Source organism: Chenopodium quinoa, unplaced genomic scaffold (genome assembly GCF_001683475.1).
Source record: "Chenopodium quinoa cultivar QQ74 unplaced genomic scaffold, ASM168347v1, whole genome shotgun sequence".
Lineage (NCBI taxonomy): Eukaryota > Viridiplantae > Streptophyta > Magnoliopsida > Caryophyllales > Amaranthaceae > Chenopodium > Chenopodium quinoa.
The window spans coordinates 1,474,259-1,489,977 of NW_018743792.1; the positions used below are offsets into that span (position 1 = coordinate 1,474,259).

At 40.9% G+C, this 15,719-nt stretch overlaps 1 protein-coding gene across 1 annotated transcript; it reads left to right on the forward strand.

Annotated features, from left to right (window-relative positions):
- The first annotated feature begins 13,710 nt into the window (after positions 1-13,710).
- Positions 13,711-15,643, forward strand: LOC110685183 ((R,S)-reticuline 7-O-methyltransferase-like). Its single transcript, XM_021861656.1, has 2 exons — positions 13,711-14,680; positions 15,068-15,643. The coding sequence occupies exons 1-2, from the start codon at positions 13,880-13,882 to the stop codon at positions 15,371-15,373; spliced, it is 1,107 nt and encodes a 368-aa protein (XP_021717348.1). The 5' UTR covers positions 13,711-13,879; the 3' UTR covers positions 15,374-15,643.
- The last annotated feature ends 76 nt before the right edge of the window (positions 15,644-15,719 follow it).

Below are 15,719 nucleotides of genomic sequence, written 5' to 3' on the forward strand. Positions count from 1 at the left end.
AATTGCACTTGGATTTGGCAAAAAAATAATATAAATGTTTGTTTTGCTTATTAAGAAATATCTAGATTTGCAGTGACGGCAACAAACCCTGAGTCTATGTTATTTCCATCATCATCCTTTTCTTTCTCTTTTCTTTCTTCTTCTCAGATTTGTTGTCTGTCCGAGAGTAGGTGAACTTGGACTTCAAGACATACGATTTGAGCATGCCCTTCTCGGCCAGCTTATCTAGCAACCTCTTCAAATTGTTGCAGTTGTTCGTGTCATGCCCCACATCCTTGTGGTAATGACAGTACTTGTTCTTGTTTCTGTACTGTGCCGGCCCTCTCAAAGACTGAGGCTTTTCGAACTCGAACTTGTCTTTGATTTCCATCAAAATTGAATAACAATCTTTGTTGTACTCGTACTGAGGCTCGTATGTCCTGGCTTTCTTTGCCTTCGTCTGTTGGCAGCCGGCCTCCTAGACTACTTTTCTTTTGTTGCTTCCTTCCTTATTTTTCCCAGCCGAGTCTTGCTAAGAAGATTGTTTCTTCTCGGCCCCCTTGGCCGGCTCTTCTGATTTTGTAAGGGAATAAAAATTAGCTACCTCAATATATGATTCGGCCTCCCGCAGAACACCTGTGTATGTCCGAATCTTTTTCCTGATCAGATCAAACTTGAAACCATTATGCCTTAAACCTCGAAAGGAACTCCGAGTAGGCCATCTCATCCGGCAGATTCTGAGTTTGAGCTTTCTCCAAGTTGAACCTCTAGACGTACGAGCGCAACCCCTCTTTCTTTCCTTGGACGATGGTTACCAAATTAAGACTAGTCTTCCGGGGTGGAATATTGTAGGAGAAGTTTCCAACAAATAATAAGTTGAGCATTGTGAAGCAATTGACTTACGAGCGCAACCCCTCATTCTTTCCTTGGACGATGGTTGCCAAGTTAAGATTAGTCTTCCGGGGTGGAATATTGTAGGAGAAGTTTCCAACAAATAATAAGTTTAGCGTTGTGAAGCAATTGATGCATCCGGCCGGCAGACTATTAAACCAGTCTTGAGCCAAACCCTTGAGGGTAGCCGGGAAGATCAAAGGTGGAATCATCCACACTCTGCAAGTACATCAGATTTCTATACAAGGTAAGATGCCCTTCCGGGTTGCCTGTACCGTCATAGACACCCACTACTACGCTCTTCACTTTAGCTGGAGGAGTAGAGTTGAGAATTTCTTGAGAAAACGAAAGCGGCTTGTCACCAAGATTCAACGAGTGCATTTGCTAATCAATAAGCTGAGATTGTGCGGCCGGTCCGCCCAGGTATGCTGCCTAGTCATACAGCTAGCCATACTGCCCGTACTGCCCATAGATAGGGGGAGTAGGCGGCAGAATTACAACATAATTCTAGGGCATCTGGAATTGAGGTGGTTGAGTTAATAGAACTAGCGTTGGAGTATGGTGAGCTTGACTCCTGCTGGTCCTGACCGATCTGGTATGCTTGGAGGGAGTATGGTTGAAGAATTAATCCGGCATGGTAGAAGTGGAGGCAATGTCCGAGTAGTGTGCTTGCTCCCGCCGCTTATGCCGGAGATAGTCTCTAGCACCTTTCCAGCGCTGGGACGACTCGTTTGGTGTTGGGTTTTGTAGCGTCCAACACTACGCGGAAAAGAAACCTGCCTACTAATTAAAGTAACTAAACATGCAATCACATAATTAAACAACAAAAGAGAGAGAGAGAAAGAAGACCATACCCTCGATGCGTGCTTCGCTCCCATAGAGCTCGGACTTCAAAGCCTTAGCTCTGTAAGCGCAAGAGCCTCCGACAAAGTACACCCTCGAGACCTGACCCGAACGGCCTCTAACCCGAAGGTTAGTCGGGGCTAGACCAAGAAAAGACTAGAGTATTACAAACTTAAAGGTTTTCTCACCTATAGGGAGATGCCTTAAGTTCAACTCAAGTGGTTTTTCCCAAGCCCAAAACTTGGGTATTTATAGGGAAAAGAGACTTGATCTCCCTTCTCCCAACAATGTGGGAGAATTGCATTTTTCCACCAATTTATTTAAATCAAAAAACAAATTAAAATGCAAAGCAATCAATAAGCTCCAAGTGTCACATGGAGGGAGAAGGTTGGTGATGACCACCAAAGCGGGGACCAAAACATCTTGATCCCCAAGCCAAACACCAAGAAATGGTCCCCTCCCTTGACCGGGTTTAATCACGCCACTTGGCTGGCTGGCAGCCTGCCTTGGCTGCCAAGGCTGCCAGCTGGCGCCTAGCACCAAGGCTAGGCAGCCCAGCCAACCAGCACACTGCCAGCCAACACATGCATGTGATGCTTCTACTTGGTGCGTGCTGTTGTACGAGTGGCGAGTGCTGCTTGGTGCTACTACGCTAGCAAACACGCATGCACAGCCCAGCACACATAGCATGCTGTTGCGATGCTGCGATGCTGCTGCTTGGTGCTGCTCGCTAGCAAGCACGCATGCACAGCCCATAGCACAAGCACGCATAGTGTGCTGCTGTGCGAATGTTATGCGTTGCATGCTTGCGGCTGGGTGCGTGGCCCAGCACACGAGCACGCTAGCATGCGCTAGCAGCTAGCATGCTTGCAGCCATGTGCACCAGCCTCGCTAGCATGCTCGGTCTAGCACGCAATGTATGATAGGCATGCAACATGCCTTACGATGCGCATGGTAGCTTAGGTTATCCTAGCACTCGCATGGCTAGGCTAATGCGAGGCTACGGCCTAGCTCGAACTTGTCGCTTGCTTGATTTCCCATCTCGTCGAATTCTAAACTCGACTCGACTTGCGATGCTCAGTTTCGACGCTCTAAGCTCGGCATCCGACGTCTTTGTTCGTAATACTCTAACGACTCATCTAATTCTTCAGATTAATTCGTCGCCTCGGATCGATTACTCGATTGGGTGTGACCCAAAGGGTTCAGTCGAGATTAAGCTGTAATATTAAATACACATTAATATTACTGATCGGAATCCACCTAGGCATTCCGATCACTTGACCTCACTGAATATTTAGCTTAATAATTCCAAACCCTCTATCGGAATAATACACTTGTTGGAAGGACGGAGTTCCTTTTAATCTCCCACTTGTCCTTCCGGACAAGTGTGCAGTTAGTGTACAGCCCATTTCCTATGTCACTTAATATCTCTTCATGAACTATAAGGTAAGATTCTTCGTCATCCTTATTACGTCCAGAAGTGTTTCTCGATTTCCCAGTTCGACTGTCAATAAGCAGATGATTTCCAAAATCCATCTGAGCACGGCCATGCATTTTCACAGTCTCGCTCTTCAAGAGGCCTTGTAAACAACAAAGACATGTTTCCTATTTTTAATAGGGGGACATTCCCAGTCTTGCATTGTTAGCCTCCTTTACTAAGAGGACCTAGCCGCCCGAATGTTTCTGTTATAATCCCCATTTACAGCAGACGTTTGACAACATCAAAACGGACTAGTACTCAAACAAGAGAACTTACAATACTCATGGTCGGGGAAAAAGGTTCCGATAGCTATAATGAGAAATATACTTATGACGATTTTAAATCTCTTAAAGTATTCTTATAGGTCGATCTGGTATAGTTCTAAACCAATAACTGTGCAAATGATTTATGACAATTATGTCCTCGTAGCACAAGAAACGGTGCTATAAATCATACTACAAACTAATCTCAAGTGGTCATTAATCGTTCATCATTTAAATGACCTTGATTAGGGATAAAAATCGATTAAAATATTCAATGTTCACTTAATAGGTGTTTCTTTATCCAAGACATTGTCTTGATACCCTATTTTGAATATTCTCATAAATCAAATGGAATTTTTATTTAATTCTAAACTACAATTAAATAGTTTGTGCAATTTATTAGTAAAATTTTTATTCCACTATGAAACTTTTCAATGTTTCATCTCATGATAAATGGTTTTCCCCAAATTTTTCAAGAGTAACACTCTTCACAAAACATTTATAGAAATTATACCCATATTTAATATGCTTGATTTCTTTCATGCAATTCTGGTGAATGTTGTCGTTCACTTATTGCATAGGTTTAGATATGATTACTTTGCAAATCTTAGCATCTTCATTATCGAACACTTTCATAATAAGATGATAAAATTTGAGAGTGTTATGGATCATATGTGATTTAGGATTTATTATCCAAGTAATGGCCCCCACTCATTTTCATGATTTGAGACCCTTCAACTTGACAACCTACAATCATTAACATTCGACAACAAACATTCCATTGAACACCTTCTTATTATTGCCTTCCAGGCAACAATATTCTCAGCATATATTTCAGTAGACTTTCTGATGGTGCTTTGCTCAGATTTCATTCCAAACGGCTCACAATGATTTGGGAGACCCTAATCACTTGTGATTTTGGAAATTTACCTTAAATTTTCTCACATTATACATGGATACGCGTCCATGTTACCATTCTCAAGCCACGACGCATCCTAGATCATTCTTATAAACGTCTTTCTTATTAAGGATCTAATCCTTGCTAAGGATGTGCTTGCAACATCAATTCTCAAATTACATTCGTTTCCATGCGTCAAGAACTTATCCCCTTTTACTTATCAAAGTACTTTGGATTTTTCTTGATCATAATCTAACGGTTCATCACTAAGATTTAAATTGATTGGTATTTTATACTTCTCATGCTCCAAGCATGTGAGTTGAGTGACGACTCCATATCATAACATACATGATGGTTTTAATTGCCGAATTATTCCCAATATTGTTCCATTCATGTGACCTTTTAGCTCATCCAGTTTCACCGAGTCTTGCTAAATTGTTTTCTATGTGATACGGTTGAAAGTCTCTACTAGAGTCTTTCTTGTTTGACTTAGTATTTGCCTAGCTTATACTTAGTCCAAACATTTACTTAGTTTTACACATATAGGTCGAAAGCTTTTCAAAGTCCTTCACGTTTAACACGGTAAATTCGTCTACTCGTTTAAACATTTCATTAAGTCTATCCAATAGATCTTAATTCCCACTATGTACTAAGTATCGGCTTTTGCTTGGTCCATTGTCGAAAATCCTTTCAAATCTAAGATTTTAGCATTTGACAGTCATTTCACAATAGAGTTCGTAAACTTCTCGTTGGACAATACAAGATTGACTCTTGCTCCCACTAAACTTTTTCATAAGAATTTATGTGATTCTCCATAAGCCAAACCTTATATTAACTTTATCGGAATACAAGTTCCAATTCCTACATGCAATGCTTCACTTAATCCCACAATGGTTATCTTGAGCTTGCTTTAAAATCTAGCATTATTTAGAATTACAAAACCCTTAGACTATTCTCATAGTCTCTTCCAAAATCCAATTTTAGGAAGGCGGTTTCGTTATCTATTTTGCCATATTTCATATGCGCATTTTTCCTAGAATAATCACAAAAAGACTTAAGCGTTCCGATTGGTGAATAGGTTTTTATTAAAATCAACGCCGTAAATTAATTATATCCTTTTCAACCAATCTAGCTATGTATGCTTATGCATTTCCACATTTTTCAGTTTTCTCCTTGAAAACTTATTTGCAATTTGATGGGTCTTTCACCCTTCATTCAAATGAATCAAGTTCCAAACATGATTTACGAACATGGAGTCTATTTCGGATTTTATGGCCTCTAACCATTATTCGGAATTTAGATTTGTCGTGGCTAATTTACAAGACACTATTCCCTCACCATCCAATGGTAAATAGTATGCTTGTCTTAGGTTTATTTCTAACTTAATAGAAATTTATAGGCTTCAATCAAAGCCTTTGGTGAATTCTATACCTATACGGGGTAATTGCATCAAACATTGAATTTCAAGGTGCTTTTAAAGCCCTTTGATTATATTGATCTTACTCCACCACTTCTAAAGTTTTGTGAGGATTGAATTCTCATTTAAGGCACTTGTGAAGTCCTTTGAGTATTCTTGATCAATCATTCTCATGAAGCCCTTCTAAAGTCTTCGGAGATTCTCAGTTTAAGTTTGTTGCTAATCTCTATGGTCATCGAGTTCATTTTCCTCCCACTTGTCGTTTTGGAAATGTGTTTCTTTCTAGATTGACACCACTTAGATCAACAAATACTATGTTCTCAATTAGGTTGTTGAAGTAATGCCCGTAGTCTAACTTGAATCCTTACAAAGAGACATGTATATTGTCTTTGGGTAAAAGTTCGTTGCGAAAAAAACAGTTAGCTCCTTCTCGAGCTACCTAATCCCTTATTGAGCCACTTAGCTCCCACTAAGCCAATGAACTCCCACTGAGCTAAGAGCCCTAGACATATACTTGAAAAGAAACCAGAAACTATTTCTATCAATAACTGAATATGGTTTCCTTTCATAGCTTCGACAATTTTTGTTTAGTGTAACACTAGTCATTTGTGCAAATCTTTAAGAACTTTATAGGAAGGGATGTGATCCATCATCATGCAAGTCATTCTTAAATGGCGTCGAGGTCTCCATTAAGATACTATATTCTTTGTGGAGCTCATTATGAAATTTCAATTTCATAAGTTTGATATGATCACTCTTGGCTCAAGCAAACATCGCTCGATCTAATCTAGACGTTTTGATATCTTGCCAAGTCGATTCTATACTTCATTTAACTTTTGAGCTACTCTTTCAAATTCTTGTGAGACGTTGAAGTAATGGAATCCTCTTTAGCTTTTGGAGTCAATTGTCTTTCAAATGCTTGTCTTAGAACAATTCCGAATTGATAAACTATCAAGAGTCTATCTAATAGAGCCTTGAGTATGTTCTTGTCGATGTGACATTGCTAAAGATGTTTGGAACACAAATCATGTCCATGACTTGAACCTTGTGAGTTCTCATGTTAGGGAAATGTTTGTTTATAATCTAGCATTCTTGCCTCATGGCTTAGACAACCATGCCATTCAAATAAAACCCGCAACTATTGATCTTTTACTTTGAATGTGAGTCTTTCCGTGTGTAAATGGATCGTTTGTTGATTATGGAACACAATAACCATTATTCGTTCCAGTCTTGGCTTAAAAGGACTTTAAACAAAACAAATGACCTTATAATTGATGTGGCACCACTTGCTTCATTCTAAGCTTGTAAGTCAATAACTTAGCTTGACTTCAATGGTTTGAGGTCACTTTCAAAGTGGAACACTCAAGCAGTATCCAATACTTGTGAAGATAACGAATTGCTAAGTTGACCATGAACTCATGGGTAGAAAAGGAATCTTATTCCTTTCTGACCTGGGCACCTGACTTAGATGAAATTCTTCAAGTGTCCCGGCCACATCTTTGACCGCCTAAAGGTATTTGATCATAGCCGGATGGGTGGCCTCATAGTCACCATGGTATTGGTTAACGATCAACTGAAAGTCTGAATAGGCGTTAACCTTTCTTGCTTCTACCGCTTTACACATGCGGATAATGCTAGCAGGGCCTCATACTCTGTCTCATTATTCGAGGCCTGAAACTTGAACCGTAGTGCATATTCATACTTGTCCCCTTCCGGGGATTGGCATATTACCCCTGCACCGCAACCGTTCATTGTAGAGCTCCCGTCTACATACACCTTCCAAACCTGATCAAGATTTTTTGACTGAGCCGGCCTTGTCATTTCGACAATGAAGTCGGCAAACACTTGACCCTTCACTACCTTTCTAGGCTCGAAAGTTATTTCCAGGCTTTGCATTTCAATAGCCCATTTGAGCATTCTACCGGATGACTCTAAGGTTGTCATTGGCCGCTTGAGGGGTTGGTCTGTGTTGACCACCACCGGATGAGCCAAGAAGTAGGGTTTCAACTTCTTTACTGCCATAAAAAGGCAAGGCCAAATTTTTCAACCAAGGGGTACCGTAGCTCAGCAATACGAAGAACATGGCTAATGAAATAGACCGGGAGCCGAATGCCGTCTCTCTTAGCTAGGAGAACGGCATTGAGGGCATGATCTGAGACGACCAAGTATATGTACATGACCTCCCCGGCTAGGGGGCTAACCAAACTTGGCAACGAATTCAAGTGCTCTTTAAATTTTTGAAATACCACCTCTTTGATAATGCGAGGTGACTTCATGTCAACTACCGCCTGTACCTTTTCCGGATTGGCCTTTATCCCCCTTTGATCAATCAAAAATCTGAGAAACTTCCTAGACTCAACGCCAAAGACACACTTCTTGGGATTAAGCATGAACTTGTGCCGCCTGAGGGTGGTGAATGTTTCTCGGAGGTCAGCAAGGTGATCCGTCTATAGCTTATATTTGACTATCATGTCATCAATGTACGCCTCTACATTCCTCCCAATTTGATTAATGAAGACAGTATTAATCATTCGCTGGAAAGTAGCAGGCGCATGCTTCAGCCCAAACGACATCACAGTATAACAGAATAACCCTTGATCAGTGACGAATGTCGTCTTCTCTTGATCTTTTTTCCACAAGGGTATCTGATGGAAGCCTGAGTAGGCATCCATGAAACTCATCAAGGCATGACCAGCTGTAAAGTCGACCAGACTGTCGATCTTTGGAAGTGGATAGCTATCCTTCGGACATGCCTTGTTCAGATCTGTGTAATCAACCCACATCCGCCAGGTACCACTCGGCTTTTTAACAAGGACAACGTTTGCTACCCAGTCCAGGTAGTAACATTGCCGAATGAACCCGACATCCATCAGCCGCCCGAGATCTTTCCTCGCCGTGATTTCTCTTCTTTTGCCTAACTAGCTTCTAGTTTGGATCCTCGACGAGTTTGTGGACAGCAAGATCCGGGTTGACGCCCGGCATCTCTTCCATTCAAAGGCAAAAATGTCTTTGAATTCTTTCAGCAGTTGGTGCACATTTGCACCCAACTTGGCAAAAGCAATTGTCCCCACCTTAACGGTTTGTTCCGGATGGCTGTCGTCAAGAACAATGTCGATATTGGGGATGGAGATCATCTGACCGTTCCCCGATTAGTGATTGCTATTGCTTTTCTTTTTTGACGGCCACCAAGTGATCCGCCTTTCTCTTTTTGCCGGCTGCTTTAAGAGCACGCGCGGCTTCCTTGAAGTCATCAAGGTCAATGGGTTCATCGCCTTGGCCGGCTGCGGCCATAGTAGGCTTGACGTCTGAGAGATAGCACTCCCTTGTTGTCTTCTGATCTCCATTCAGGGAACCCACTGTCCCATCATCTCTCTCGAATTTCAGCTGCATGAGGAATGGGAGGATGACTGTCTTAGACCCGTTGAGGGTTGGACGGCCAAAAATCAGATTATAGGCGGTCAATTCCTCAACCACCAAGAACTTAACGACCATGTGCCGTCCCTCTCCCTTTTCTCCTAGACGGATGGGTAGGTCAATCCTCCCCACCGGATGCACTACTCCTCCCCCTTAACCAACTAAAGGGTGAGAGACTTTGTGCATGCTGCTAGGCTTGTACTTGAGCTTTGTCAAGCATCGATGGCTGATAAGGTCAGACGAGCTCCCGGTATCAATAAGGATCCGGCCCACTCGTTGGTTGGCAACCTTGCATTCGATGACTATGGGGTCATTATAAGGCCGCCTGACCTTGCCCGGTCCTTCTCAGAGATGATGACCTCAAGGAAGGTGTCTTTTGACACCTGACCCTCATCCACTGAGTTGACCTCTAGCTTTCGGATATTGTCCTTGGTGCCCCAGATGGTAGGATCCCCTCCCATGAAACCGCCTGCTATAGTAAAGATTTGCTCTTCATTAGTGTCAAAGCTTATAGCAAGGTTGTCAGGCTTCTTGGACGGTTGTCCACTGTTTATTCTGTGGTTACCCTTGGACTTCAAAATGTAGGACCTGAGGCTATAGAGCCATTGGTGTCATGGCCTATATCCTCATGGAAATGGTTGTACATGCTCTTGTCCCAGCTTTTGATGGGACTTTTCATTAAAGCCGGTTTCTCAATGGTCAACCGGTCTTTAATCTCCATGAGGATGGAGGAGCAGTCCTTGTTGAACTCATACTTGGGGACGTACGACTTCAACTCTTTCTTTTTCTTCTGGGACGGCTGACCAGAATTGTCCGCCACCAACACTTCTTTTCTTTTCTTTCTTTTCTTTTTTGTCGGAGTTTTTAGGGTCCGACGGCTGCTTGATGGCACAGAGTTCCGTCGCCTGTATATAGGCTTCGGCTTCCATCAAAGCCTCTTGGAGGGTTGCCACCCTCTTTCTGACCAAGTCGAATTTGAAAGTCGACCCGTCTTTCAGACTCTTGAAGAAGACTGTGTAGGCGACTTTGTCAGACAGCCCTTGAATCTGAATTATCATCAGATTGAACCGCCTGACATAGGACCTTAGCCCTTCTCTATCTCCCTACTGAATAGCCCCCAAATCAAGACTTGTCTTTTTGGTTGGGATGTTCATAGAGAATTTGGACGTGAACAAGTATGCGAGCGTCTTGAAGTTGTTGATAAATCCGGCTTGCAGATAGCCAAACCATCGTTGGGCTATACCCTTCAATGTCGTCGGGAAGCATCGGCACCAGGCAGCGTCATCCAACCCCTGTAAGTACATGAGGTTGGTGTAAGCCATTAGGTGGTCTTCTGGGTTTGTGGTACCGTCATAAGTTCCAACCAACACATTCTTAACCTTGGCCGGCTGAGCCGCCTCGATTATCTCCCTGGAGAACGCCGACGATTGTTCCCCAAGGTTTAGCAGCCGGAGATGCCAGTCCATTGGCTGGATATTTTGTGCCGCCTGACCCCCAAAGATGGCCGGCTACATGTAGGGTGATCCATATGCCATGTATGGCTATTGGGGCACATAGGAGCTGGTCAGATGATCTGAGGACCAATACGTGCGGACAAGCCGCGTGACTGACTCTCTCAGTTTGTTTCCGAATACTTCATCGAAGTATTCTGGAAACTGTCTGGGTAAGTCGACGTTGAAGCCGACTCAGACAACTGTTGACTTTTCTTCTGCTGGATTAACATCCGGGCATCTGAGTAAGTCTTTTTTTATCCATCTGGAACTTGCCGGATGGCCTTCCTTTTCCCTGATTCAGGGAAACGGAGCTTTAATAGATAAATCATGGGCCAATCCGTCCCCTTTGGCTTAGGATGAGGAGTAGGAACACAATCCTTCACGTGCTTCTTCCTTGAGGGAGAAGGCTTCCTGGCCGCCTAACCCTAATGGTGCCAGTCGACTTGTTTATCAGGTCCTTGATTTCCTCTTTGAAAATCGTCATGAATTTCATGAGTTCGTCTCTAGTAACGGGGGCAACACCCTGCGCCGCCTGGGGTTGCCCAGCCGGCTTGACGGTTGGGTTGCTTAGACCAGCTTTGTCTTCGCCGCGTTCCCTTGTTTCCTTGAAACGGGTGAGTCTTGTTCTGAGTGACCCGTCTAGGGCCACATAGGTGTCGACATCGAAGTCGTCACCACTCTCTTGGTCTGTATAGACCTCTACTCCGGCCAAAGGCCGGTTCTCATAAGCAGGCAGTACAAACTGCTGTGAAGTCATCTTAGAAGTACTCTCCCCACAGACGGTGCCAAATGTTTCTGGGTTTTTGGAGTCCCTCGGTAGAGTTACAATTCTAAGAATGGATGTCGATCGTCTATACCTGCAAAACCCAGAAACTCTGGTTGGGTGGAGTTCCGCCTCCGATGGTCAAGTTAGAACGTATTCGGATGTTAAAAGTGCGGAATGTAAAGATTTTTCTCTCAAATTCCGAGAGAATTCTGCAATTAATATTGCTCGAATTTAGTGTTTATATTTCTGAATGTGCAATAAATGAAGATTTCCCTCTGTTTACAGTGTTTGGGATCAGTTCCCCTTTCATGGGTTGGAGTGCCACGTGTCACCAGAGGGTTGGTTCTCTAAAAACCTCTCTGATGCTTACACGTGTCAGCATGCCATTGGTCCACGTGGACAGGGGTATTTTTACCTTAAACAGTTAAGTTCCAAATTTATTCCCCTTAATATGATTTTTGGATAAACAACTTTCAAGAAGTTGGAGAGTTACGTGGTTTTACCACGATATACTGAAGTAACGGATAATTTTAACCGTCAAGGGAGTGACGCAAAAGTGATTATAAATACGAGTAGTCAATTCACTCAAAATTTTCCTTCTTCATTAAGACAATTTTATTTCTCTCTCTTACTTTCTCTCTCTAAGAAATTCAATTTGTCAGAGTTCTTCAACCACATAAAGGGAAATGTATACCCTGATGTACAATTGCGCTTGCCAATTGTGGTAAGAAGAGATCTTTGAGCGCCATAGGATCAACTGGCTCCTTACAGAGCCTAGCGATGATGAATTTGAGGACTATCTCGATGATCTTGGGCTGCAAAATCGCGTGGCGACGCTCCAAGATGATCCAAGATATTAGAAGGCATCACAATAAGTATATCGCTGTATATATTTAGCCTTAAGTTTTGTTAAAAGAGCATACACAATTCAAAACTTATAAATTTTGAAATGCTCCTATTTTGTAATTATTTTATCTTTATAAATATTGAGTAATGTTTTTATTTTGTGCTTGATATTTGCAGAGTTAGACATACACAATGCTTATATTGCTTGTAAGGTCATAACTTGGTTGGTCTCAAACGCCATCAACCACCCAAATTAGGGGGGGCATTTGTTACACACAAAAATCAGATTTTTGACTTTTTATTTGACTTTCGTGACATTGACCGAGTTGAGAAGTTTCTGGAGTTAGTTAAAGGTCGTTGGGCTAGTTTGATAAAAACATAACAACAACTGGGCTGATATCACGCAGAGGCCCAATAACATATAGACCGGTTTAGGAGGCTAATGGATAAATTTAATTTTCAAAGTAGTGTTGGCGACAATAAGCATAATCGTACAACAGTTATGAGAGTCAGCCATAACCGCTCCATTTTGCCTATAAATAGAAGTGCAAGGATAGAAAGAAGACATTAGCAAATCAATCAACAACAAGTATTTCATCTTTTAAGCTTTCTTCTTAACTTTCGTAGTTTCCCTTGGCTTAGTAGCCAAACGATAGTGTAGTTTAGCACGTAGCATGTATTTAAGATTGTTCCTCTTTTCCAATTGTATGACAATGGAGGTAACCTCTCCTTCAACTTGTACAATTGTAAACCTAACTCTATTTTTTAATTAATGGAATGCATTTGTATCTTTTGTCATATGTTTATCTAGTCGTTTCCTTGAGCAATCTAACTTGTTTTAATTCTTTTGGAAAAACTTCCTTATTGTTTTGTTTTACGTTAACCAGGTTATCAATCTTTGAAACCAAAACTCGAGAGGCAGCCCCTTAATACTCTAGAATAAGATAGAGCAATATTTACATCAACACACATGATGACTGACAACTTTTTGTGATCAGCCACGTATGAAAATTAGTAAATTACAATTAGATGTCTCACCAGAAAAACATAAATAAATAAATAAATAAAAAATAAATAAAAACAATTAAACGTTTCCTCGTTTAACAAGCAGCCGTATTAGAAAACAATAATTTTCTTGCTTAATATTTTAAAATCTTTGTACCAGGACGTTATTGTACAAGACGCACTCCAATCTTGATTTAACATCAATTTATGCAATTATTTCCATTCTAGAATACTGATTTGTACAGTACCACATTATAATTGCATTGTTATGATATTATAATATATGCAACAGTAAAGGTGAATGATTAGTTTTATATTTCTGTAGCAGTATTAGTTTAGAAAATTCAAACCAAATCATCCTACATTCATACTGAATTATTTAATTATCAACTTCATATATGTAATTCTTCAGATTGATTTTATTACTATATTTTAATTCGTTATAAAAATGTATCTTGATGTCGTATCTAAAAACCAAGGGTGCTGGTTAGCACGATTGTCCTATAAATAACGCGCAAACTTCTCCATAATTTATATACATCTACTAAATAAAAGCAAAAGAACAAGAGTACAAAAAGAGAGAGATGAGCAACTTAAACACAAACAATAATGTTAATGAGGATACTAATGAGCTCCTTCAAGGCCAAGCTCAAGTGTTCAATCACTTGTTTGGCTTCGTCCATTCGCTAGCGATAAAATCGGCCGTGGAGCTCTGCATAGCTGATATCATACACTCCCATGGCCAACCAATGAGCTTATCACACATAGCTTCGAAACTAGACTGTACATCTCCTGCTGTACCATGTCTTGCGCGTCTCATGCAACTCCTAGCATGGAACAAAATCTTCACCGTTGATTATAATCGAAAATCATCATCAAAAGATGATGAAGGAGAGGCTTTATATGGTCTTACTCCTACATCTATATGGCTTTTACATGATAATGAGTTAAGCCTTGCTCCTATGTTTCTCACCTTCACCCACCCTTCGATGATGGCCCCGTGGCAAGAGATAGGTCGTTCGATCAACGAAGGTGGGACCGCCTTCGAGATAGCCTATGGTGAAAGTATTTGGGAGAAGGGGTCTAAGGATGATGAGTTCAATAAGCTATTTAATACAGGAATGGCATCCGTTACTAAGACTATATTGGATGCTATTTTGTGTGGGTATAAGGAAGGGTTTAGTAAACTCGAAGGAACCCTAGTTGATGTTGGTGGTGGTATTGGGAAAGCTGTGGCAAAGATTGTTGAGGCTCACCCACATATTAAGGGAATCAATTTTGATCAGCCTCATGTTGTTGAAACCGCCCCTCAATTTCCTGGTATCACCCATGTTGGTGGTGACATGTTCAAGGACATCCCTTTGGCCGACACCGTCTTTATTAAGGTACACTCTTATAACTCATTGATACACTAGCCTATATTAGTAGCAAATCCTAGTTTGTTGAAGCATATATAGCTATGAAAGTCCCTCATCGATAACAGAGGAAAGGGTAACGCACTTAATAAGGCAAAAAGGTTATTCTGATCTTTCGAATGATTACCTTCTAGTTTCCAGCTAGATGATACTACTTTTGTCATGTAATAAAGTGTACTTTCCCTTTCTTTTAACAAAGATTGTGAACTAGACTCGTATTTAACAGCTTAATTTAACAAATATGGAGAATGACCTAAGACTTCCAATCATAAATTATTGTATTTTAGTTGGTGCATGTGATTTGGTTATTTTATTAAAATGTTGTATAACTTATTACATTCTTAATAATTAATGCAGTCCGTTTTGCATGATTGGGGAGATGATGATTGCATCAAGATTTTGAAGAACTGTCAAAAGGCAGTATCAAAAAACAAAGGAAAGGTGATTATAGTAGACATAGTTCTAAATATGGAAGGTAGAGGACTTTTTGATGAAACAAAGTTAGGTTGTGATCTGTTGATGATGGCACTTTGTGTTGGTGGCAAAGAGAGAACACAACATGAGTGGAACAAACTGTTAAAAGAAGCTGGCTTTGCTCGTCACAACATCATCACAATTCCTGCGTTTGTTTCAATTATTGAGGCTTTCCCCCTTGAAAATTAATTAAACAATTGAAGTCATGCTAGCCTTTTCTAGTTTTATCAAGTATGCTCTTTTGTATTCACCTTCACCCCCACCCCTCTCACACACAGGGATGGGGTGGGTGGGGTTGAGTGTCGAATTATATTAATAAGTACTTTGTATTAATAAGCAGTGTTGTATGTTAATGTAACTATTTCACGTTAAACAAAATATAAGATTTCTGTTTAATTTGAATTTATTGTAAGCATGAAAAGTAATTGTATGTTATACTTCGGTAATTGATTGTTACTATAATACGAATTATTAAATAAATTTGCTATATAAATTTTATTTAATTTTAGAACTATCAAAAATACAAAAATTAGAT